At 41.8% G+C, this 25,579-nt stretch overlaps 1 protein-coding gene across 2 annotated transcripts; it reads right to left on the minus strand.

The window, feature by feature from the left end:
- Positions 1 to 958: 958 nt before the first annotated feature.
- dicer1 (dicer 1, ribonuclease type III) lies at positions 959 to 23,301 on the minus strand. Of its 2 annotated transcripts, none has more exons than XM_028000404.1 (30): positions 23,148 to 23,301; positions 21,366 to 21,421; positions 20,351 to 20,434; positions 20,051 to 20,260; positions 19,185 to 19,347; positions 18,960 to 19,090; positions 17,808 to 17,942; positions 17,568 to 17,728; positions 17,258 to 17,426; positions 16,059 to 16,531; positions 15,277 to 15,409; positions 14,018 to 14,260; positions 13,794 to 13,948; positions 13,572 to 13,704; positions 13,415 to 13,490; positions 12,780 to 12,919; positions 12,525 to 12,704; positions 12,227 to 12,440; positions 11,642 to 11,795; positions 11,380 to 11,562; positions 10,490 to 10,595; positions 10,240 to 10,415; positions 9,063 to 9,702; positions 8,841 to 8,993; positions 7,780 to 8,400; positions 6,173 to 6,428; positions 5,182 to 5,450; positions 4,395 to 4,557; positions 4,239 to 4,314; positions 959 to 3,341 (listed from the first exon to the last, which is right to left on the minus strand). In XM_028000404.1, exons 4-30 carry the CDS (start codon positions 20,162 to 20,164, stop codon positions 3,176 to 3,178), a joined length of 5,583 nt encoding a protein of 1,860 aa, XP_027856205.1. In that variant the 5' UTR covers positions 20,165 to 20,260; positions 20,351 to 20,434; positions 21,366 to 21,421; positions 23,148 to 23,301; the 3' UTR covers positions 959 to 3,175. The 2 variants fall into 2 exon arrangements, with proteins under 2 accessions (XP_027856205.1, XP_027856206.1); XM_028000405.1 differs by having other exon boundaries at positions 20,051 to 20,281.
- Between the last annotated feature and the right edge of the window lie 2,278 nt (positions 23,302 to 25,579).

Genomic DNA, 25,579 nt, shown 5'->3' on the forward strand with positions numbered 1-25,579 from the left:
AAACCTGGTGCTGCTGACGAGCCTCAGAGCCGAGAGAGGAGGTGGAGGAGGAGACGGCGGGCGGCCGCCTGAGAGGAAACAGGCCTCCAGTAGAGAATAATCAATTCAGAGAGGCCGAGCTGATGATCAGGACTTTATTGGAGATATACAGAGCTACACAAACAGAAACATCCAAAGAAAACAACATGGTACAGGTCTCTGTGCTCCATAAGGTGCAGACTGTACACCACTGCAGATCGCTGTTATGTTCCTGACGGTCCCGCGAACCGACCCCGGATCGGCCCCCAACACGGCACAGACACCCAGCTCTGCTAGAACTGACCTCAGACCAGCCTCTGCATTCAGAACCGTCAATAAAACCAAAACCAAAACTCTGGACCTGAAGCGGATCCGTTCAGCTGCACATCACAGCCCACCACTGCCCTCTGCTGGAGCTCAGTCACTCAGCTTCTCCATCCCTCTTGTAAATCCTGAAGCTGGACTATTCAGAGATGGAGCTTCGTCGTCACTTTTCTCCAGAACATCAGAACCGAAACGACAAAACAATAATCTGAGTTTGAGTTCTGTTTATATAAAAACATATTTTAATTTGTCAAACTAAAACCAGGAGTGCAAAACACAATTTTTGATTTAGCTTCTAGCACAAATCTTAATACACTTGGAACATGACAAAAACAAATATAAGAAACTTTTCAGCAAGATAAAGGAGCTTGTTTAGAGTCAGTAATTCCTTAATACTGATAAAAAAAGTACTTGTTCACTTATAAAAAGAAATTTTTCCCACATTATATGTGACATAATCTGCCAATTGAACTAGTAATATTTCATAAACATTAAGAAATTATCGACTTAAAACAAGCTCCTATATCTTGGTGAATAGTTACTTGAAAGTTAGTTGTCTTATTTCAAGTGTAGTAAGATATTTGCACTGGAAACTAAATAAAAATTACTTGGTAAGATTTTGTTTCTGCAGTGTGATGTGAGTTTGCTCAGTGACTGAGGTCCAGGAACGCAGCCCAGCGTTGTGCTGGACTGATAAAAATATTCACGTTCTGCTGAAGCTGAAACACCAACAACCACCATCAGACCTCTTCAGATCAGGAAGAAACTGCAGTTAACCGAGGCACCTAACCGCCCAAACAGATGGCAACTTAAAAAAAACCTCAGAGAAACAACAACCCAGCAACAACCGGATCAATAATTCACAGGAAAACGCAGGAGGAGGAAGAATCAGCCTTCCTGAAATACACTGGAAAAAGTTCAAGTCATCTAAAGCAAAACTGACAACTGTAGATTCTCACAAACATCAATCATCGCAGAAGTTCAAAAAGAGTGAAAGACAAATGTGGTTCTAACTCTCAGTCAAACTTGATCATCGATTTGTGTAAAAAACAGCTGAAAGTTTCTCTCATACAAAACTGAGCAACTTTATTAACTCAGATCTAACAGGAAAGCATGAGCTGGGTGGAGACCTGATCCAAACAGAACCGGGTTCTGACATAAGCTCTCAGCAGTGCGGGGTCAGGTGGCGACCTGCAGGAACGTTCTGTTCAACACCGGCGGTTCCCTCTTCTCCTTCGCCTGCTCCCTTCCGCTCTGACATGAGGTAAAATATGGCGGCAAGTGCAATGCTCTTTGTGCTACATGTTTAACAACGAAAAAGGAAACGACGAGAGCCAGGAGGAGGAGGAGAATGCAGAGTCTGACCGAGACATTTCACTCTCTACAGTCTGAGTTCACAGCGGATCCGAGGCGACCGCAGGCTGCACTCCGCCGGACCGGGCCGAGCCGACGAGCGGGCAGGAGCTGCAGAGACAGAGCGAGGTTACCACGACGACACGAGCGGCTTGAAAACCGAGCAGATCAACACACTGAAACGGACAGATCCGTCCAGATTTCTAACCGTCTGTCGCCTGATTCAAAGGCGTTTTCTCCATCACTTCTTCAACCTTTTAAACATTGAAATATATTGGGAAAAATATCTGCTTTTAAATATACAGAAAGTGGAAACTTTAACGTTGATTTCCAGCTGCTGATCATTTCCAACTATACAGCCCTACCCTTCAGTGGGTTGAATGCTGGTACACTGTACAGTTCATAAACGTGTCCATCTCAAATGTCGATGAGTGGAGGATTCCCGCGGGAAGGCACTGAGGAACACGGCTGCAGCGGGCGTCGCCAGCGGCATCACGGAGCTGAGGTAGAAACCACACGGACCCCAGAGTGCAGCCTGATGACCCCCGACCCCTCTGCAGCAACACTGATGATGCGTCTGCACGGAGCCAATCACTAACAGCTAACTTGGCCCCGCCCCCTCTTCCGACGAGCGTAAGGTGGCGAGGCTTCATGGCGACAGGTCAACAAAAGGTCAAATAAGGAGGTATTGTAGTTACAGTGCAAAAAAGATGAGAAGTTCAAGCTTAATACAAAAACATAGCACCAAACAAACAGAAAGGAGACGAGAGATGCATGCAGTTAACTGAGGTATTCATGAAAAAAATAAAATAAAATAAAACAAAAAAAACAACAAACAGGGCTTATCGACCACATTTAGCAGGAAGCAACATTAATCAGAGGGAATAAAATCCTAAACTCCGCAGGAATCATTCGGCCTCAGAGCGTCGTCGCATGTTGGTTCAGCTTTGGTAGATCCGTTGCCAAGACGACCGCGCGTTTCCACAAAAGCCACAGCAACATGGGACCAACTACAGTAACTGGGAATGTTGGGATTCCTATTTCAGGATATGAGGGCAAGCCTTAGCGTCCGAGGCCGCATCATCATCATCATCATGGAGTTCTTGTTTACAGATATATTCTCTTGCTTTGCTACAAAGGGGATTTTGGTGTCAGAGTGACTGTTCAGAAAACTGGTGGAATAAGTGCAAACCGATGAGGAGACAGAGAGCCGCGTTTCGCTCCAACCGAGCTTCGTCCGTTCTGGGGTCGAAGCGTGAGGCTCGTCTCACGGACACAGCAGCACACCTGACCTCTTCGGCCGGGACGATAAAGCACTCGTGATCACACGAAGCACAAAGAAAGATTGTGTCTGCGCAAACAAACAAAAGAAAAGGGAAAAAAACAAACGGGATGTGAGCTCAGAGTGCTCTGCTGTGGCGTCTCCACGGGAACACCACGCCGTTCTCTCCGCTAGGTGCTAATGCTGCGAGCTGGCAGCTCAGTTGGTCTGGACCTGAGGTTGATTGGCTTTGAGGCTGCGCAGAGCTCGGCGGGCCGCCGCCGACTTGGCGATCCGGTAGCTGCGGCCGACTCCTTTGAACTTCCCCTTCCCGACAACTTCCACCGTCACACGCACCTTCCCGTCGTAGGTACGCTCCGCTGGGCTGCGAACGGGAACAGAACAAATCCACGCTCAGTTTAACAAAGATTTACATTAATAACATCTGTTTTTACATATATTTTGTAGTTTCAACATACATTTGATACTTGCATTAAATATTAAAACCATCAATCAAATATAATTTGAGATGTTTGTTAAAATCTACTTCATTTTATGCAATTTAAAAAGATGTTTCAGTAGGAGAAGTAAGCATTGGAAGTAAGGGGGCGTGGCCTAAATGTAGGCTGCACTAACAGTGTGTAATATGCAGGTGATTAAGGAGTAGGAGGGGTGTCGAAACCTTTTTTGTCACATGGGCAAAAATCATAGAGCTAAAAGTATTGACGAGTCAATAAAATAAAACTAGGAAGCAAAATAGCTTGATTTTTTGCAGGAAGTGATGCTATATATTGTAAATCCAAAATAAATTTGTCGTATTAAAAGAAAGGCATCTAGTTTACAAATTCTTTGGGGCTCAGTTGAACAAATTTGTTTCTAATTTTCAAAGAACAGAATTTGGGTCAATTTGTTTCAAAATGAAACATTTAGTCAAAATGAATAAATGAACAAAGCCGGCATTTCAGTTGAAGTCTCCAGATAGACGTTGTACTTATTAAGAAAGCTTGGTTATAAAAAGACAAATACTTTGAGTTCTACTGAACATTTTGGAAATAATTTTACTCAAATTACAAATAAAAAATCTCCCTATGCATCAACCATCAGTTCCGGTCAGGACACATTGGTGTCTGTCTTGAACTTTTTGGGGGCCACACAGAATCAGTCCAAGGGCCACTAACGGCCCCTAGTCCGCACAGTACTAAAATCAATTCATGAATATACTACATAAATATGCTGTTCCCATAAATCTCACAAAAGATCCCAGATTTTGGGATTTTCTTACCTAAACTTGGCAGTTTCTGGTTCCATCTCCAGGAGTTCCCGGACTGGAGAGCGAGGAACGTTGGCGGAGAATTTCTCTGGAGGAGAAAATTTTCCAGTGATGAGAAACGCAGACAGAAACGAGCCGACGTATCAAAGACGAACTCAGCAGACTCACCGATGAGAGGCCTCATCATTGGATAGTAGACCTGCCACACCGTCTCCAGGGACATCCTGCTGTCCATGTAGATGGCTCCAGCCAGGGACTCAAAGATGTCCCCCATGGCCTTGGGCACCTCGATGTCCTCTTCCTTCTCTTCGTCTTCTTCGGAGCGTCGCAGCTGCAGGGAAACACAAGCAGCTGTTCAACCCACTAAACCAGAAAAACTGGTAGGAACTACAGACATTTGGAGGCATAATTAGTACTAATAATGCCTCTAATTAACAAGCCTGTAATGTGATAACAGCAAAATATATAATAATGTAATAAAGTCGGGCTTTTAAAAAAAAGACTAAATCTGCATTTTATAATAGTAAAATAATATTACATAATGTGGCAGAAAGTAAAAAAATTAAAGGATTTTATTACATTTTCTATCGGTTACATAATGTGGTTTTAATGATGTTTCATTACATTTTGACGCAGAAACAGACTGAAAATGTCCCTCAACTTTGTGATTTAAACTTCAAGCCACTCAGAATCTAAGAAACAGAGTCAAACAACAACATAAGGCAAAGAGTTTCTACTTTTTTCCCCCAGTCTTGTATGTTTGTGTTGTTCCTGAGGCAGAAAACTCCTTCCCAGGAACAACCAGAGCAGATCTGGTGCCAAGTTACTGATTTCCGGGCAAATTAAATCCAAATGCCGGCTTGTTGTCGGTCCTGAACCCTCTGGAACATAACGCGGGTTCCTGTATTGGGTTTCTGGCTGCAGGCCTCCGCTGTTCTCAGTAAAGCGAACTCACCTCAGAGTCCATGCCCTGCATCTCGTCCTTCTCCAGCTGAAACTGCACAAAGTCGTCGATGACGTGGAACAGCTCTGGAGAGATGGCCTTGAAGAATTTGTGGTAGTCGTATTTAACAGCGAGCGAGGCGAAGATGGTGTTGTTGACTAGCGCCGAGCGCAGGTCCGTCAGCACGCCAGGCGAATGCTGCCGAGGGTCTTCGTAAAGGTGCTTCGTTATGAGGTAGTCTAAGATCGCGTCGCCAAGAAACTCCAGCCGCTGGTAGCAATCTGAGGACACAGACAAGAGAGCTGGAGTTAGGGCTGGTTGAGATGGTTTAGAAATAAAACATCAGATTTTTTTTTTATACCAGATCTGACTTCTAATTTTAATAGATTTTTTGCCCATTTTTTTTTCTAAAAACAAAATTGTAAGAAATATTTTCAAAAAGTGGCTGCTATTTAAGAGAAGAGTCATATTAGGAGAAAAAAGAATCTATTCTACCAGAAATTAACATTTTAAAATTGAAAAACAAGTTGTTTAATTGAGAAAAAAGCGTAGTTATCAGGATTTGATGTGACCAGCTCAGTTCATGTGGTTGTTTGAAATTAAGACGATTGTGCAAACAACTGCAAGTCCTGCTGCTGATGATAATTTGACGCTGTGTTAAACTATTAAGTATTTCTTTTACAAGATACTCAACATTCCTCATCTTAATTTTTTTATTTCTTGTGTTGGAGATCTTATATTTCATCTTTAGTCCAGCAATATTATGACTTCTTATAATTCGAAAATATAAACTTAAAATATAAACTTCCAACGTAGAGTTGACCTACAGAAGCTCTAAAACATGCTTGTCAAACAAGATGGCCGCCAAGGGTGCGCTGCTATCAGTCTAAACTATGGAAACCCAAGGAGTGGATTGATGTAAAAAAATTCTTCAAAGTCTTCAAAAAAAATTGATTTATTGCCCAGCTGGAGTCAAAGAGTCACCCAGTGATCCCAGTCTGACCTGTGATGGTGTTGTAATGGTAGGAGGCGTGGGTGAAGGCCTGCAGCAGGTAAGCCTTGTTCTGAAACGTGTAGTTGATTTTCCTCTCAAAGTTCTCGAACCCCGAGATGAGGTGCTGGAGCGTGCGCTCTGCGTCAGGATGGTCCAACATGCAGCGGGGCGGGATCTTCAGCCAGCCGTACATCAGCTCCACGGCTGGAGTCAGAACGGCCGGTACCAGCAGCGCTGTGTGAGACCCCCTCTGCACCGGCAGCACCTGCACACAACAGCGACAGGAGAGACAGAGAAACATCAAGTTTTAAATAAGGAAGTGATGCAAAACTGAATGCATGCTGGGAAACATAGTGCAACACATGACTACAGTTGGATTAGAAAGTTTTGCACTCTTTTCGTACTGATCTGGTTTATTCAGGGGTCCAAACTCTTTCACATGAGCCAACATCGCCATGTCAAACTGACTCACAGGCGAAAGAATATTTAGGGGAAAAAAACAGAAACAAAATACTCACTTTTCTTACCTACTCAACAATAAACGAAGTTGCAATACTTGAATTAAATGAGTAAAATAGTCGATTATTTGGTTGGAAAGAGATGTGTAAATTATTTTAGATCCAAAATATAGGAGGGTTTCAAGGTTTGCTTCATTAAAAGTAAGAGGGTCTGCTTTGCAAATTTTTAAAGATCTCTGAAAAATAATAGATTATTTAATTCTGAGTAATTAAAAATTTAATAAGCCAAACTTAATACATTTATTTAAATGCATCAAAGTCTGCTGGAGCAATGTAGTCCTCAGAGGACGACAAAAAGCAGGGGTATTGGAAACTTTGCAGGAAGTAAACAACTAATTGGACTAATTGATTATTGAAATAATTGTCAACTAATTTAGTAATTGCTTAATTGCTAAGTGGAGAATACAGACTAAAACAAGTACATTTTCTGAAAGAACACACTCAGAGCAGTAATTAAGCCAAAAATATTATTTTTCATCTAAGATATAAAAAACAAAACCTAACCTGGTTTAAATTCTGTACAAAAAATATACAAAAAACTTATATTAAGCACTTTTGCATTGATGTCAAGTCAAGCTTTCCACATGTGGAAGTTAGACGTACCAAACGATCGAGAGTACACTAAAGGAATGCCAAGCTGTTGCTTTTTAGGCAATAAAAGTTTATTTTCTTACTTATTAAAGGAATGTAATTGTTTATTTGCAAATTTTAATGTATGTTTAATATTGTATAAAAAGGTCAAATAAATGTGCAGAATGTGCACATTTTTTTTATCTGATTAATCATCGGAATAAATAGATTATTCCAATAGTCCTTAGTCGCAGCCCTAACACTTTGTGCTACAGCCAACATTTTCTCTTGTAAGATTTTAATTTGTCTCTAATATTTTTGCCCTAATTAATAACAAATATTCTCCATCTGTATCACACACCATCACTGCAAAAGCCGCACTTTGGACACCCCTGATTTAGCCTGTTTTCCTCCAGAGTTTCTTCAGAATTATGCCATTGTACCCTGATGGATGACCCAGTGTTTCTATATTTTCCTCCACTGATTCCTCAGGTTTTACACTCCCCAGTGGGACATTCCCCATCTCACCTTGAGACCCAGCGAGCAGAGGAACATCTGGGCGGCCCGCTCCCCACAGCTGGTCAGGTAGCAGCCCAGCAGAGCCTCCACACAGTCGGCGATGCTCTTGTCTGCGATGCACTGCTCCGTGTGCAGGTCGTAGGAGATGGACTGCTTCCCGAGCTCGGTGCCGCAGTTCTCCTCCGACGGGTTCCAGAATCCCACCACAAAGTCGTCCTCCTCGCCCGCCTTGCTGGGGTCCAGGTAGCACATGGCGTCCCACGAGCTGTAGTCGAACTCCTCGGCCGCCGAGCCGCCGTGCGCCTGTTCAGAGTGCTGGGCGGGCTTCTTGGGGGCCTTCCAATCATAGGAGGAGTCCATGGAGGGGGAGGAGCCTGGAGCCGGGCTGAGCGGTGGGCCGAAGCCGCTGATGGAGATCTTCTTCCCAAACGCACCGGACCCCAGCAGCATGTTGTCGATGAAACGGATGTGCTCCTTGTAGTATTCCAAGTCGTCCTCCATGTTGACGTCATCCTTCGGTTCGTCCTTCAGCATCAGCTCGTCTTCGTCCACGTCTTCACCCTCGTCGTCCCTGTCCTCGTCATCAAAGTCGTTCCCAGATCGCCCGTTGGACACCAGCTCCTCTCTCGCCTGGAGGGACAGGAAGCGTCAACCAGAAGGTCAACAAGCGGGTTTTCACAAAAACACAAAATCTCACCATGTATTTTTGATCAAGTTTCTACTTCAAATATCTTGAAATAACACTAAAACAAACATGCATCCTTCCAGCAAGATAAGAACTTTTTTAAAGCAAATAATTCCTTAATATTGATGAAAAAGTACAAGTTCCCCAGGCAGGTTATTTCACTTATCACATGGGAAAAATGTCTTGTTTTTAAAATAAAAAAGATCTGCCATGAGTATTAAGAAATTACTTCAATCAAGCATCTATATCTTGCTGAAAAACTACTTGTAAGTACATTTTGTCTAATCTCAGGTGTACTAAGATATTTGCACAAGCAACTAGACCAAAAATTCTTGGTGAGATTTTGGGTTTTTGCAGTGCATAGCAGCAGGAAAAAGACTCCAACCTCCTCAGAGTCCACTCTGTCCGAGCTGCTCTTGTCCTGGTTCACCACGTATCCAGGCGGCAACCAGTTGACCGGAGGGTCAAAGATGGACACCACCATTCGGCTGGGAAGCCCTTTCTTCTTCCCCAGACGGTACAGGTTACAGTTGCTCACCTGCGGAACACAAAGAATGTGAACTGGTTCCTGGAATCCAACACAGCAGCTGACCTCAGCGTGTCTCACCTTCTTGCTGCGCATGTAGCTGAGCCTCCCTTCGTGTGCGTCGGGGTAGGTGCAGAACAGATAGGTGGTGATGGCGTGCTTCAGAAAGGAGTCGCCGAGCATCTCAAGCCGCTCCAGGTTGAAGCCGTCGCTGGCGTTGGACAGAGTCAAGGCCTGAAGGATGAGGCCGGGGTTGGGGCCCAGGTTCCTGGGCGAGTCCGCAGCCCGGGGCCCGGCTGTGAGGTCAGGGGAAGGTGCTGTACGAGTGCAGTCTGAGGTAGCTTCATTACTGTGGTGTGAGGTCCTCCCTGAGGTACATTCATGGCTGGGCTGAGGAGGACTGGAGCTGAGGGGCGTCTGCGCAGGAACTGAGGTAGCGTCGTGTTTCCATTCAGAGCTGCTGCCGCAGCCTTGGCAACTGTCATGTTGGTGAAGGTGCTCGTCTCTGTGGCTGTCGTCCGTTACGGTAGTGCCGTTTGTTAGGTTCCCTGTGCAGGGCCCCTCTGCAGGGGCCGGGAGGGGCCCCTGGTGACTGCTGGGAAGTGCTAAGAAGGTGAGATTTTGGTGCTTACAATCATCTTCTTCACTGCAGGATTCGGGACAAGGGCAGAATGTTTTTATGTCAATGGATCTCTTCCAGCCAAAGTCCAGGTTTGGATACCTGCAGACGGAGCAACCCGGCGTTACACAGATCAGGAGCAGCTGCTAGCTTACACGATCACAGCAGGTTCAACAAATTACAACATCATCAGAAACTTAATTTAGTTCAGTAAATCAATTTAGAAAGTGAAAAACAGTTTGCTGGATGATAAATTGCCCCGAAATTATTGTGACAAACAACATGGTTGTTGTTTTGAGTCCATTTTCAAGCAATATAATGAAAGTTTGCCCTTTCAAAGACCAATAAAGCAATAAACAATGAAATAATCTTGTAAAGAACTCTCACTGAAACTGGAAGACATTCTAAATAACACACGAAACCACAACCCTGATCCATAATGACGCTGTTCATCTGGGAGGAATATGTGCAAGTTATTTTTTCCTTTTAGTATTCATAAAGAATGAACACCAGGTGGCGCCAGTTTCCTTCTCACAGCTGCAGAAAGAGATATTCAGATATTTGCTTCCGAGAACAAAATCTCAACGTTTTCCTATCAAACCTAAGTGAGGTTCTGTGGAGGCGGGTCTGCTGGGTCACCTGAAGTCCGGGGGGAGGGTCTGAACCCCAACTCCAGCTTTGGTGGCAGTCTGGGCTCGCAGCTCCTCGGCCGTCAGCAGGCAGTGGAGGCGGTACAGGATGCTGGGCAGACACACGGCTTTCCTCCACAGGGAGGCGGGAATGGGATGGATGGCACACAGCTCCGGAACCAGAATCTAACACCAGAACAGTAATGAATCAGGGTGAACAGCTTTCAAAACACAAACGATGAACACACTGCAGATTCTACCTGTTTGTTCTGCAGGCTCTCCCACTTGGCCTTCCTCTTCTCTGCGCTGCTTAGTGGCAAAGCCTTCCCTTTCTGGTTCAGGTGTCGGGGAGTCAACAGGTTGAGTCTGAGGACACCAGAGATCTGGTCAACTGGAGCGCAGCAGAGACCAGGCTGAAGAGTTTCTACTTTCAAATAGTATTTTGATAAAGTGGATGATATGAATATTCCCTGATAGCTGCAACGTTTCTCAGCAGAAAGATTGCTACATGTTGTTGAGAAGCGAAAATCAGGGTTAGGTTATAAAACTATATGCCAAGAAAAGATGCTGATGCAGATTATCGATTAAAGAGTTAATCTAAAGTTGATTAATCTTACAGATCGAGTAACAAACCACTGATAGGCTGCCATTTTATTAAAAATCAGTTATCTGTTGTATTAAGAGGCCTGATCATCTTTCTATAACATAAATGACTAAACCTTTCATAATATACTGAATTTAAAATAACGATTTTGTGTCAGCTTTATTAAATGCTAAACAGAAAATTTTGGTTTTCTCGTCATAAAACAGATGCATTGATAAAATCTAACAAAACAGGAACCTCTTAAGTTTCTGAGTAGAAAACTAAAATTTGAAAAGAATAAATTTCCCAGGAACAGAGAGATGTTCATACAGATATACCATGTGTGGGTTCTGTTGCAGGATTATTAAAGCTTCACTGGTGGAAAAAAGGAATCAGTTATTGAAAGAAAACCATAAATTCTGTTTGCAGTTTATAACAAGCCATAAGAGACAGTAAAAAGAAGGCACTTTTCCCACTGTTGACACTGGTGGTGGCATCATTATTAGTTTATGTGTCAGAAATGGGAACGTTAAAGATCATAACGCAAATGCTGCAGGAGAGCTTCACCTGGACGAGGTGTGGTCGACATCCAGCAGCGGCTGGTTCAGGTTGGACAGGTCCAGGTTGTATTTTGTTTTGTAATACTCGGCGAAGGTCTCGTACTCCGGCGATGGGAACTTGCTGAGCGGCGTCAGGTCGGTGTAGACGTCAGCGACGTAGAAACGATGTGGCTGGTCAAAGTTACGATACCTGAGGAGGAAACGATGGACAGCTGTTCAGCGTTTCACGTCAGCTCGGTGCGAAACGCTCAGAGAAAAGCTGGGCGTACCTTGGAATGATCACAGCATCTTGGTAGTCCTCCAGCTTGAAGGTGAAGGGGTTCTGCTTGGTGTACTTAGTGGTAGGAATGCCTGTTCGGGCCTCAGACTTCTCAATGTCCTCCATGAACATAAAGTCCATATCCAGAGTGTCAGAGTCTCCAACTGAAGCAACAGAGATGGGATGAGGTCAGGTGATACAGCTTAAAAGTAAAATTTCAGATTTTTTTAAGTCAGATTTTTTTTTCTAGCTTTCTTTTCTAAAAAAGAAATTACAAATGACAGAAAATATTTTGAAAAGCTGCGTTTCTGCAGGTTTCACCAACTCAAATTTAAGACTTTTTAAGATCATTTTAAGACCATTAACAACAGAATTTAAAATGTTTGCACTCACCCAGGTTAGACACAAAAAGGTTAGCTAGCAGTAGACTCAACCGTCTCAAGTCACTGAATGTAATGAAGGCAATGAATGATTTCTGAGTGCGATTCAAATGTTTGAACTTAGATTAATCGATTAAATAAATTTATCGCCCCACCCTACAGGACACAAACTGTGTGTGACTGCTGAGGAAGAGGAGGAGCGAGGGAGCACTCACCAACATTCAGAGGTAGAACGCAATAAGCTGAGTCAGCCAGCATGGGTTTGAACTCCAGTGCAGGTTTCTCCAGGCGGAGGATGTGGGAGAAGATGTACTGATGCATGCGGGTGATGAGGTCCAGCTGGGCTGAGCTGAGCGTGAAACCCGACTTCTGCAGCTCGATGGAGATGGTCACCTCACCAGAGCGGGTGTACACCGGGAAATGAGGAATCTGCAAAAGCCATGGACACACAAATCATCAGAATCCCAGAGGGAGGAGAGAATATTTCCAGGATAGGTGCAGACGGAGACGGACTCGAGGTATGGATTTGGCAGTCAGGATGCCGAAGCACCGAGTCGTGTCCTCAGGGGGGTACAGCTTTCTCCTGCGGAAGTTCAGCTCATCGGGGAGTGGCGTGGTAAGGACCATCCCAATCACATATAGGAAGTAGGTCTGCTCCGGCAGGGCATAGCTGTCCTGCAGACACTCGGGTATCTGTAGAGGAACAGGGAGCGTCACTGTTTATAATCCAGATCTGATTTATGACGAACGGAAAGCAGGGGAACGTACGGCTTTAGGGTAGCACTGCCTCCTCTTGGTGGAGCCAGGTCGACCCGGGACGTTGGTCTCCTCCTCATCATGAAGGTCCAGCTCCTCCTCGTACTTCACCGTCTCTTTACCAACAGGCATCAGGTGGTCGTCCAACTCACCTGCGATACAGTACAGAACAGGATGAGCCACCATTGATGAACAACTTTGATTTTGAGGGCTGTCGTTAGTTAATGCGCTTCATGGAGCGAAGCTTTAACATTCCTTAAAGAGCAAACAGACAGTACTTATGGATGAACATTTCTCTGTTCTTGTTTCACATATTTTATTCTTTTCATCTTTTATTTTTCTATTCTGCAACCTAAGAGGTTCCTGTTTTGTTATATTTTATAAAAATGTTTAATAATGTGAGAAACCCACAATTTTCTGTTTATTCAGTCACTATTTAAAATGGCAGATAATGTTAGTTTTCAGCAGTTAATGTTAAAATAGTGTAATTTCTTTTTATTCAGTAAAAAAATAACATGTTTTTACTGTTAATCCTATTTGTTACTTGAAAGATAGTTGACCCTCTTGATGCCAGAGAAAATTCATTGTTAGTCAATCGATAAGATCAATGACCTTTTGATTAACTCATTAATCAATAACTTGTTTACCTATTTTATGGAGTTTTTCACAGCAGAGCAGTGCAACAGCTTTCTCAGCCAGCCGGGCGCAGTTCATGATGGGACCCTGAACACACACAGACACATCAATATGACGGAGAGGTGGAGCTGAAGTTCAGCAGAAGAACCTGCAGGAAAGCAGCTGCACCTTGACGGGGACTCTCAGAGGAGAGTTTATGGGTAAGAAGAGGGTGGACTGGAAGCGTCCATCGCCCGTCTCCACAGTTTTACATTTGGGAGCGAGGTGTGTGAACGGGTCACTGGGCAGCCGAGCGCAATACCTGAGAACCAGAGGAAAAACAAAAGAAACCGCTTTAGCACAAGTTCTTTGTTCAGAACCGAGGTAACCATGGAGACCTGAGGGGAGGACCTGTTGATGTGTCCGATGGCCGTGTTGATGGTGACCCGTGGGCCCCCGTCTTCAGACCGCAGGACATATGGAGGGAGGAGGTTATCGTCGTCCAGACTCTGGTCTGCCTCAAACTCCCCCGCCTCCACCGACTTGGAGCATTTATTCCTCAGGATCTGCTCCGGGGAAAGTCACAATACCGTCAAGTTTTCCTTCTCATCGCTTTAAAATCAGATGTAAACTACCTTCTCGATGGCCTTGTAGGTGGTTAGATCCTCTTCGAAGCTCTTTGTCCTCTCAGAATCGGCCAGCATGATGTAATTGGAGACGGGGGCCCGGGCTCGGCCCTTGGACTGGACGTAGGACCTGTACTCTGTAGGCAGGTCGAAGCGGACCACAAGGTTGCACTTTGGAATATCCACGCCTTCCTCTACGATGCTGGTGGCGATCAGCAGGTTGGTTTCGTGAGCTCTGAACTTTCTGAGAACCTGCAAGGAGAAGATGGTGGAGGGGAGACGGATTGAATTCTGATTGTTTCCAAACAATTCAACCATCCTGCAAAATCTCCAACTGTGGTTTTCTCTGGTGATAGACAGTGAAATATAAACTTTTGATGTATGATTTAAACAGTTTAACAACTGGTCCAAAGTTTGGAGTTGGGTGACAGTGAACAGAAAGCACAGGAGCAGAGCCACTATGCATGACGAGCGTCTGAGGAGATGATACCCAGAGGTGACTGATGAGCCAACAGAAAAGACAAAACCACCAAGTTTTTAAACTGTTAAATATTTGATGAAATATTGAAAGATTTTTTAAAAAGTGGAGACTTTTTGTGCAGCAAGTTGCATCGGTTTTTCTTTTAATCATTTCTAATTGTGCAAAAAATTTAAATTTCTAAATGAAATGCAGTATCAAAGTCATATATAACATATACAGTTCAAAGTTAATAGAAATGTTCCAGTATAAATCATCGTCATTTAAAAAAAAATTCTTATTCTATTTTAGATTTGATGTCAATAATATAGTGAGTAGCCACACTGTTTTATTCGTAAATAACTTAACTGTAAATTTAGCTGATTTATTTTCCCAGAGTTTTAAGTGTCATTCAGTCACCAAATAATTTAGGACAGTTTTTTTTTATTTTGCTTTAAAAAATCAACCATGTCTACGTAGTTGGGGTATCTACCTCCAGTGAATCAAAGTTTACTTGTCCATACAACAGTAAACTGTCAACATCTACATAAATACTATATTTTCTTTTTAAAAAATGACCTCTTTTTTTATTATTTAAAAACATTTTCCTCCACCACTCTGGATGCAGTCTGCAGCTGTCCTGTCCTGTGTGTCTCTGCATGTGTGGGGTTGGTATATCTGAAGAGTGCAGCTCCACTCAACTTTCTAAATAACCGACCAAACATTGTTGATTAAAAGTTCGTTTCCACCTGCTGCTCTGCTGATTTCAGAGCAGAATAAAGAACAAACATGGTGTGAGACGTTTGTATACCTCCTCCTGCTTCCTGAACTCCACCTCCATCTGCTTGTTCCTCGGCTGGTTCTTCCCGATGCTGTGGCCGGTGATGAAGTTGCTGCTGATGTAAGCCAGCTCCGGGTCCTGCTTCCCTGCCTCTTTGATTAGACTACAAACACATAGAGTTCTATGTTGGTCCTCAACGAGTTTAACAGCAAAAGAAAAATAGCAATTTATCCATTTATTATTCTGAAAATCAATAAATTAAAAAACTGGATTTTTAATTGACCATTTTAGCAACAATATTAAAAATACATTAATAGATGCAAATAAACAATTTGATTGCTCATTTAAATAAGAAAATAAACAATTTATAGCTTAAAATTTTGTAAATCTGAACCCGGTGAAGCTTAAATTATACCACTTGAGGAATTCAAACATATTTACAGAAAACTGTGTTTTTTATCTTAAATCACAAAATCTATATGTATATTTTTGTTACATTTGTGCCTTAATTACAGGTGCGAATATGTTGAGTTTTTTGGGCTCTTTGTTCAAAAAACAAAGAGCCCAAAAGAGCATTTTTTAAAAGAAAAATGCCTTTTTTTGAATCTGTATCCCCCAGTCAGCGATTAATCGATTTCTAAATTTGCTGACAATTATTTCAATATTTGATTAATCACAATTAATCATTTCAGCCCTAGCAAGAGCTGTTCAGCTGATCAAATAAATACACAAAGTCTCATTCAGTAGATGAAAAAGCAAATGAAGAGAATCATTGATGAAAACTATTAAAAGATTAAAAGTCTGGATCGTACCGGTTCAGAACCACAGCTGTGTAGCGCCGCTCCACGAAGATGATCCCACAAAGGATGTTGGTGAACGGGGAGGGAAAGTTGGTCTCTGGCCTCTCTTTGGCCTCCACCTCCTCGTCCTCGTCCTCATCCTCTGAGTCACTCCACGACACGTAATTGTCCTGGTTGCGGTTGTTGTACCACTCCACACTCTCAAACTGCTGGCGCTCCAGCGGCTTGTACTCATGCAGGATCTCAAGCAAGCGCAGCACCTTCGGCGTGACGAACTTGAGGTCCAGGGAGGCGGGGGAGAAGTGCTCCTCGCACAGAGCGTGCACCTTCCTCAGGGTGGTGTCGGTGAAGAGCAGGAACTTTCTGTTGAGCTCCTCCTGTTCGTGTTTGATGTACTTCTGCAGCTCTCGCACCATAATACCTGCAGCCTTGTCTGCACACCAAGGACCCAGAACCAGCAACACGGCCCGGCAATCGCTCAGGATCTGCAGAGAAAAGGTCAGTTTATACAAAAGGAACCAGAAAACAACAAAAAAAAAAAGTAGTGCTGCAATTAACAATTATTTTAATAAAGCTGATAAAATAAAATGGCACATTCTGCACATTTTTTATTTAACCACTTAACTCTTTTTATTATTTATAGCATATTAGAGATGCAAAAAACAAATTTAAATAAGAAAATTTACATTTTATTGCCTTAATGCACGAACATAGCGTTCTTTTATAGCAAAGAATACATCTGCAGCGAAAAAATATCATGTGAGAAGCTCAGACCATTCCGTTTGCACTTAGCATCAATACAGTTTCGGGCTGATCTGATTATTATTTTTGGATTATTTGATTCATAATTGAATAGCAAAGGGTGCTTAATAGGAGATATTTTTTGCTTACAAAACCAGGTGAAGCCACAAGAGAAGTTCTGCGCAGAAGACATTTACAAACAAACGTTTTCTATCTTAAATGCAAAATGAATAATTTTTTTGTACAGTTTTGTTATAATTACTGCTCTGAATATGTGCTTCCGCAATTTTAGTTTTTTTGAATCTGTACACTCCAGTTAACAATTAATAGACAATTATTAAATTAGTTGACAATTATTTCAATAATACCTTCATCACAATTAATCCGATCATTTGTTCCAGAACTACAAAAAGCTGCTCGTTTCTCATTTTCTGAACCAAAACTAGAATCAGAAACATCTTTGGTCTGACCTGTTTGGAGATGAATGTGGGATCTCTGTCCTCTCTGGAAAACGGGATGTTGCAGTCGTTGAGGAAGAGGAGAGCTTCATCCAGCTCCGCCTGCAAACGGGATGAAAGGCCGCTCCTGTCCACGTAGGGACCGCAGTCCAGCACCACTTCCCTCGGCTGAGACGTGTACCTGAAACATGCAGCGAATGTTAGCTTTTAAAGATTTGGCTGTAAGTTCTGATTGTGCCTGAAGCGTTCAATAAAACTAAACCTCAGTTCTGATAAGGCCCAATCCCACTCAGCAAAACTGTTCAATGAATGTAATTCCCACCTGTCGAGGACCACCAGGTCAGTCGCCGTTTCAGCATTGCTTTTCAGGATTCTCTCTAGATTCTGGATCTTCTGCTCCAGTTCGGATGGGTCACACTTCCCATTGAGGATGGAAGCAGTGAGGCCCAGTATTCGTGGTCCACAAGTGCATTCCTCAAACAGCTGCACACACACAGAAAGAACAACCATGTTAGCACAGATTGCCTGCGTGAGTGGCTAAACTTACTGGGAGAAGCTTCACCTTCATGATGTCACAGTAAGGGTGCTCTGTGATCGCCAGGTGACAATCATCGAACACCACCAGGTTGATTTTAGACAGAGGTAAGATCTGACTCCTCAGAGCATGAAGGAAGATGTGGCATGTCATCACCAGGACCTGAGGAAGGAGAAAACTGATCAGAGGACAGAATCTGAGCAGCATGAACGGAAACAGCTTTGCAGCCCAAGCAAGAAAGGAATAATAGTAATACAACTATGGCTGGGAGAGAAATTGTTTTTATCAATTAATCAAAATCTTAGTTTTTGAAGATTTAACTTTTGGAAAATCTGATGTTTTTCCTCCATAGTTCAGTGATGTCAGCACACCCAGAGCCGCCATTTTGTTTGGCAAACGTGTTTTACAGCTTCTGTATATTAGGACTTTGAATTCTGGACGACTCTATGACAGACTATTAGGGCCACGCCATGATTTTTTTATTTTTAATTACGAGAATAAAGTCAAAATAATGCAAGAATGAAGATGTAATATTACACAAATAAAGTTATTTTTTGAGAACTAGAACACAAAAAATAAAAAAAATAAAAAGAGTAATGTTGAGCACCTTGTGAAGTTATACTTGGGTATAAATTTTACAGATAAGATTTTATACAAATACTTCATCTTTTAATGCATCGGCATCACATTATTATCAAGAGCAGGACTTTTAAAAAATTGTGTAAACAACTGAGTCCATTTTGAAAAAAGAACCACACGAACTCAGGTGCTCATGTCAGATTCTAAAAATTTTATTGTAGCTTTCTTCTCATTAACTCAACTTTGCATTTAATTTTAATTAGTTTTTTTCTGGTAAAACTTTATATTTATTCAGCTAATTTTCTGAATATAATAAACAAAAAATCTCAGAGGCCCTAATACTCCGTTCTACGACACACAGAAGAATTGACTGAAATAATAGCCACTTTTTGAAAATATTTTGTCATTTGTCATTTCTTTTTTAAAAAAGAAAGCAAGAAAAATGTTTTTATTAAAATTGGAAATCGGATCTGGCATGAAAATATCTGAGATTTTATTTTAAAGTCATATTACTCAGCCCTAAATATGTCTGATGATGTTCATAACAGCCCACTGTGAAAATATCTTGAAGCTGCTTTTCCTACAGTAAAAGACGAGCACCTGATTTGTGGATATCTCCTGACTCCATCTCTGATCCGACCAAGCTGACGCCTCCTTCCAGTCTGAGTATTCCCCCACCTGGAGGTCCGAGTGAGTTCTGACTGCAGCCGCTTGTTGAATTACAGACGACACTACAAAAAAAATAAATAAAAAAGTCATTCGCTGTTAACCAAGCAATCAGATTTTAACCTTAAAATGAGTGAACTAGGTGTTTTCTTGGTTTACCTGAATTCACCAGGAAAACTGTCCTTTTGGCATTTTCCTGGTAGCTCCCTCGGATTTGGTGGGAGAGCTCTTTAGTTAGGAGTACTGCAATAAAGGTCTTCCCTGAGTCCGTGTTCAAGCAGACGATAGTGTTGCGTTCAAGAGCTGCTTCGAGAAGTTCGACCTACAGACAGTAAACCAGTCAGGTACAAAGGTCATGAATGCTGAACATCCCACATTAAGATTAAAGCACTTTTCAAGCATTTTCAAAGTAGGTTTTTAAACTTTTTCATCACCACACTTTGAAGATCAAACTAAAAAAAGGACAGTTTCAATTCACTTATTACTGTTGTTAATAATCTCTAGTGACAGTACTGACATTCTAAAGCATGTTTTGAATGAAATGACTCACACACACACCATACACACCTGACTGACCAGAGAACAAAACAATAATTCAACAAAAAAAAAAAATCATCCAATTTTAATAATGTTGTTTAACATATAAAATGTAGGAAAATGTTTAGCAAAACAGATCAATAAGTCATTGAGTCATTAGGAATAATTAAACAATCCAAACAAATTGTGTTAAGGTAAATTAAAATCCTACTCAATTAAATGCTTAAATATGACATAAAAAAATCTCCTTGCTTAGTTTTCTGGTTTATAGCAAATAGAAATAGTTTTGGCAATTCTAACTAAACCTAAACAAGAAAGGTTTGGTCTGATTTGAGTTCAGACATTGAGATAAAAATGTATCTACATATTTTTATTAGGTGTAAGAAAATATCTGAAAATTAAAGCACTCAAACAGACATTAAGGCATCCAAACGAAGTCTGGAGTTTCACTGCATTAAGGGAAAGTCAGGAAGTAGCAGAGGGCTTGCCTGATATTTCCTGGGCGTGTAAATGTTGTCATGGATGGCCTCCTGCTGCCACGGCAGACCAAAGAAGGGCCCCATGGGTGAAGTAGCAGGGGTGACGAGCTGCAGGCCTGCCATGCTTCACTGAGCTGAGCTGGAGGTGGAGGTGAAGGGGCTGCGCTCCTCCAGACGTCCACTTATCTCATTTCATCTTCCCCTCTTGACTGAAGATCACTAACAGGACAGAGGAGAACGCTGATGAAAACCTAAGGAAAATCTTATTCCAGATTAATCCAGACCAGATTAAACATGAAAGATACTCACAGGTAACAGCTGAGTTTATTGACGAGCAGAGAACAGCTAATCTAGGCTTCATGGTAACATTTCTGTTCAACTCCTGATTCTCTCCTTCATTTAGATGGAAACAGACATAACAGAAACACAGTGCAGAGTTATCCTCATCCACATATACCCTCTTATATTCCACACACTCACAGTGTGTCACAGCAGGGATACACACACCAGCCACACTAAGCCTGGAGGAAACATTTAGCTCTTTCCTAAAGTGATAAGACTGCATGTCCACGGATTAAAACTTACAATCTTCAATGTTTTAGAAGATATAAGAAAGCTATTCATAATATTTTCTGCAGTCTTATTTCCATGAGTGATCATAAATTACTGATGTGAAGAGCAGAAGCAGTGTCATGCTAGTATTATATCGACCGTTCACTGTTTTTTTTTAATACGGCACAATTATCCGACTAATATTTAAAAACTGTTCAAGCAAGAAAGTGGCAGAAAGGAAAAAAATGGTAAAACATGCAGCAAAAATGCTCAGAGCATAAGCTGAACCCAAGAAAAAGCTGAGAATATGGGACATATGCGCTACCACAACACCGTCAGTAACATTTGTAAAGATTCCTACAAGTTATGGCTCCAGTGCTTCAGACTGATGTTAGACCTGGTTTAAGGTCAAAGATCCAATTCAATCAGAATTAAAAACGGTCCAAAATGGTAAATGTATAAAAGATAAAACATAGACCTATTGTTAATTAATAGGTCAATATAAATGAATATGTCACATCTGTCCAAATGTTGAAATGATAAAACCAAGTCCCATTCTTTTCAAGACAGTGAAGGATGCAGGTTGACGTAACAATGAGTGTTGCCGTCAACCTGGTTCTCCTCAACTGTGGCGCGTTTACTGATCGGAGAAAAAAATTTGACTTTGACATTTTTAGATCAGGCGGTCACTGGTGAAGCAGATTAAGCAGAAAAATTGCCTGATTCGGACACAAGACAGTATTTTAATGCATTTCTAGACAGAACAACTCACCTGTCAGAACGGATCATATGGCAGCAGTCAGACTGAATCCTGCAGATCTGCACTAACTGCAAAGAAAATGAGGAGTAAAAGGTCAGAAACACAACACTTCAGGTTATTTCTACAACAACGACACTAAAGGACCTGATGAAGTTGACTCCATCAATAACCCAAAAACTCGTCGTTTTGTTTTAGAATGAAGAAGTTTAGAGCACAGCTGTGTTAGATCAACCAGCTCTCAGGGGTTCTGGCAGCTCGGTCAGAACCACACTATTTCTGTCCTGTCAGTTAATTATTTACAGGCTTTTTTATGTAATGATGAGAATCAGCAGCCAGATTTAATAAGTATAGAACTACTTATACACTGATAATGTTCTGTTAGTCAAATCGCTGTCCTACAGCGACCCTAAAGATCTTCACAGTCCTGATGTGTGGAAACATTATTCTGACTCAGTTTGGTTTATTTTTGTATTTTCTTGGATTTTTTTTCCAAGTTGAACTAACCAGCCATGCATCTCTGACTGCAGAAATAAAAGTTTCACAATTAATAAGACGGAAAATCTCAGAAAATTCAGAGCAGACCAGAATCAGAAGACTTGAGTGGTCTGGAAGGTTGCTGCTGGGACATTAAAAGTTCTTCAGCCGATAGAAGACCGACTTTGTAACTGTCTTTATGTGACTATGGAGGTTCATCTCTGAATCCATCAATACACCCAGATTTCAGGGCTTATCTGTAGTTTCTAGCTGTAATAACTCAAGCTGCCAGATGACTAGATCATTCCACTTTGGGTCCAAAGATAATAACTTCAGTTTTGCTTCAGTCCAGCTGGAGAAAGTTACAGCACATTGATTTGTTCCAAGCATCTGTTCAGTCTCCTAATGACATAGTAATGTAGACCTGTGGATCACCTGCGTAGTTATGGAAACCAGATGTCCCTGCAAGGATAAGTGGGAATAGACAATAGATAACTGGACTGTATATGGTGAATCCCCCCTGGAAGGACATATCCTGTGACCCAATAGGAGGAGCTGGAGAGTTTCTTGGATAACTTTATGGACACCTGTATTGACAACGTGTTGGTTCATTTAGATTTCAAGAAACTGGGTCAATATGTGGAAAAAGTGCAGAATATTTCTGATCTATATGATGCACCAGGATTTAAGTAAAATCCACCCCTATTATTAATGATCACTAACAGATATGAATGGAACTTTTCAGTTCCTATTCACCTGGTTTAAGTAATGTGTTCACCTGCAGACGTCACCTATCAGTGATGTTCAGGCAGAAATAAACAGATTTATATCTGTAGGTGAAAGCAGCCAGAGCTCAGACTGGCCAGGGATCAGAACCAGGGGGTTCCGCCGAACCTAAAATAACGCGATGAGCCCCCAGCCGGTCTGGGGCTCAAACCAGGAGTCCCTCGATAAACCGGGAACAGAACCAGGAATCGAACTGGTACCTGGGATTTTAGCCTTTAGCCAAAACTGACCCAGAACCCCTCAGCCGAACCTGGTCGAGAATGTTAGCAATGCTAGCAGGTTAAAATGTTTTAACCGCGTCTGGTTCTGACCCGGTTCGTATTGGTGTTTTTTCTTTCGACCAGACGTGTCTGTGTGACTGGACCAGAAGCAGGGCCTGAGTCCCGCAGCGTGGGGACGGCCCCGCACCGCCACGCTCCTCCATCATCATCATCATCATCATCATCCTCCTCATGTCAGTGGGCTAACAGCTAGCAGGGCCGCTGTGTAGCGCAGAATATTCCAGAAACACCGAACAGACACGCAGAAACTCACCCGTGGAGCTAAATGCTTCTAATTGTCCCAAATAAAAACATTTGAACTGGCTCCGTGGAAATCCTCGCTGCCATCCAGGCTCGGTGTCCCGGTTTGTGGCTAGTTGTCCACGGGGGACCAATTCCTTTACCTGGGCCTCTGCTACGCTAAATTATTTACGCTATCTGCGCAGCCGTAGTTGTTCAGCCCGAACGCTAACCTACGTAAGTGGACCGGAATAGGCTTCCTGCGTACGGAGTTCACCCGCCTCAGACGGAAACTGCACATTCCAGAGGTGTAGAGAGGTTACTTAGGGCCGTGGGAGGCCTTAAAATACTGAAAATATCTCGGAAAATAAAAACGAAGGTTCTTAAAACAACAATGATTACAAATAACAGAGATAAAACGAGGGTGACACAATTACATTTTTTGCTCCTTTAAAAATGAAGTATTTTGAAAAGTTTTTTTTTTCAATATATAAACTGTGCTAATTATGTGTGTTAGAACTTTAAAAAAGGACCATAATCACAAAATAAAAATAAGTGGTTTAAATAAAAGTGTTAATGATATTAGTATTGCTGTCAAGATTAGCAAATATACATGATTTAAACTACTGTAATTAATAGCAGTTAATATTTGTAGAAGTAAAAAAAAACTACAGAGGTACCATCCATCCATTTAGTATACCCACTTTATGTTGCAAGATTGCCAGGGGCCTATTTCCAGCAGTCACTGTGCAAGCACAGGTTACACCTTGGACAGGTCGCCAGTCCATTGCAGGGCAACACAGACACACACATAGACACACACAGTCGTTTTATAAGGACAGTTCAGAGAGACCAATGAACATAACAGTCATCTTGTTGAACTGTGGGACTAAGCCCTGAGACAAATAGAAAGATTTAATGTCAGGGCCCTATACAACTCCTCCAAGGTGAACTCTATAGATCTAGATTAAAAACCATAACATCCAAATTAAGATGAGAAGATACACTGTTGTTTAATATGACAAATTCAAACAAAATTACATTAAAATTGATTCCTCTGTGGAACGGTTGTTAGCACTGTTCAGTACACAAAAAGTTGTTTTGTGCCATCCTCAGTATATTTTTTAAACATCTGATTCTTTATCTTGACGCATTTCTCATATCAGACCGACATTGTCACCCTATAGAGGATTATCCAGGTGCCTCTGGTGTTGCTGTTTTCTTTGTTTTCCATCATATCAGGACATCAAACTGGTTCCACAACCTTTTCTTTAGCATTGTGATTACGATCTGTGACTGCATCATTTGTGGGTTGACTTCATCACCTCTCCTGCTGATTGACATGTATAAAGAACAAGTAAATTACAGATTAAGAGAACGATATAAAAGAGGCTTGTCATCGTTTTGTACACTCAGTAGTTTTGTTCAATAGTCAGTAGATGGCACCATCAAGCTAATAAAACCATTTCTATTTTGATTTCAGACAAAAAAAGAAACTCTATAGCAGTGGAACTCCCATCAGAAAGCGGCCACACCCTTTATTTTAGGGTGATGTGTCATGCTGCTTTATAAATAAAGCATTTGACACAAACAGCTTCATCAAAGTGTTTTACATAAAACAGATGAGGAGAGACTCAGTTCTGATATCGCTATAGTGTACACTAAAAACTCTGGAAAATTCTTCTGGAACATGTTTGCTGGAACATAAATCATCTTTGTGATTGAATACACTATGCATTGTTCCTAAATACTAACCTACATATTCTCTCAGTATTTTTAAGCATCCCATATCTCCAAATGTTTGATGGCGTTATGTTGGATATCATTCTCTATCCAACCCCATTTTTTTTAGTTTAGATGTGTGGATCCTACACAACCTTTGTCTACTTTTTCTCTTCCTCAGAAATATCTGACAGCATTAGCGAACCAAAGACTTGCTGTTTTCATAAATTAAAAAATATTATCTGCTGACACTAGCAGGCAAATTCAGTAGATACACCTTGTTAGTACTTTGCTATACCACTTTCCATGTTGTAGATTCAACAAGTTCCTTATTGGCCAGATAGCATCACAGATTTGCTGCAAATTGTTCGACTTCTCATTTCATGTTTTGAATCTCCCATTCCGTCACTTCCCAAAGGCACCCTGCTGGATTAAAATCTGGTGACTGTGGAGGCCATTGGATTATAAGCGACTCATTCAAGAAACCAGTTTGAGATGATTGGATCTTTGTGGTATAATGCACTATGCTGCTGGAAGTAGTCATCACAATATGGCGACATAGCGCTTCTAAAGAGGTGTAAATGGTTAGCGACAATATTCAGGTAGCCTGTGGCTACAAACATGGGTTTCAACCATGTTTGTGTCGGTACTAAAGTATCTCAAAAAATCATTCTCCACACATTATGCTACCACCATCAACCTGAAGCATTGATACAAGGCAGGATGGATTCATGCTTTTACATT

The sequence above is a fragment of the Xiphophorus couchianus genome, chromosome 19 (genome assembly GCF_001444195.1).
Source record: "Xiphophorus couchianus chromosome 19, X_couchianus-1.0, whole genome shotgun sequence".
In the NCBI taxonomy this organism is placed as follows: Eukaryota; Metazoa; Chordata; class Actinopteri; order Cyprinodontiformes; family Poeciliidae; genus Xiphophorus; species Xiphophorus couchianus.

Coding starts and splice junctions, on each gene's coding strand:
- dicer1 (XM_028000404.1), bottom strand. CDS start 20,164: ATGGCAGGCCTGCAGCTCGTCACCCCTGCTACTTCACCCATGGGGCCC. Junction 5,451..6,172: donor CCATTACAACACCATCACAG/GTCAGACTGGGA, acceptor CTGTGTCCTCAG/ATTGCTACCAGCGGCTGGAG. Junction 3,342..4,238: donor CCAGAAACTGCCAAGTTTAG/GTAAGAAAATCC, acceptor TCCCGTTCGCAG/CCCAGCGGAGCGTACCTACG.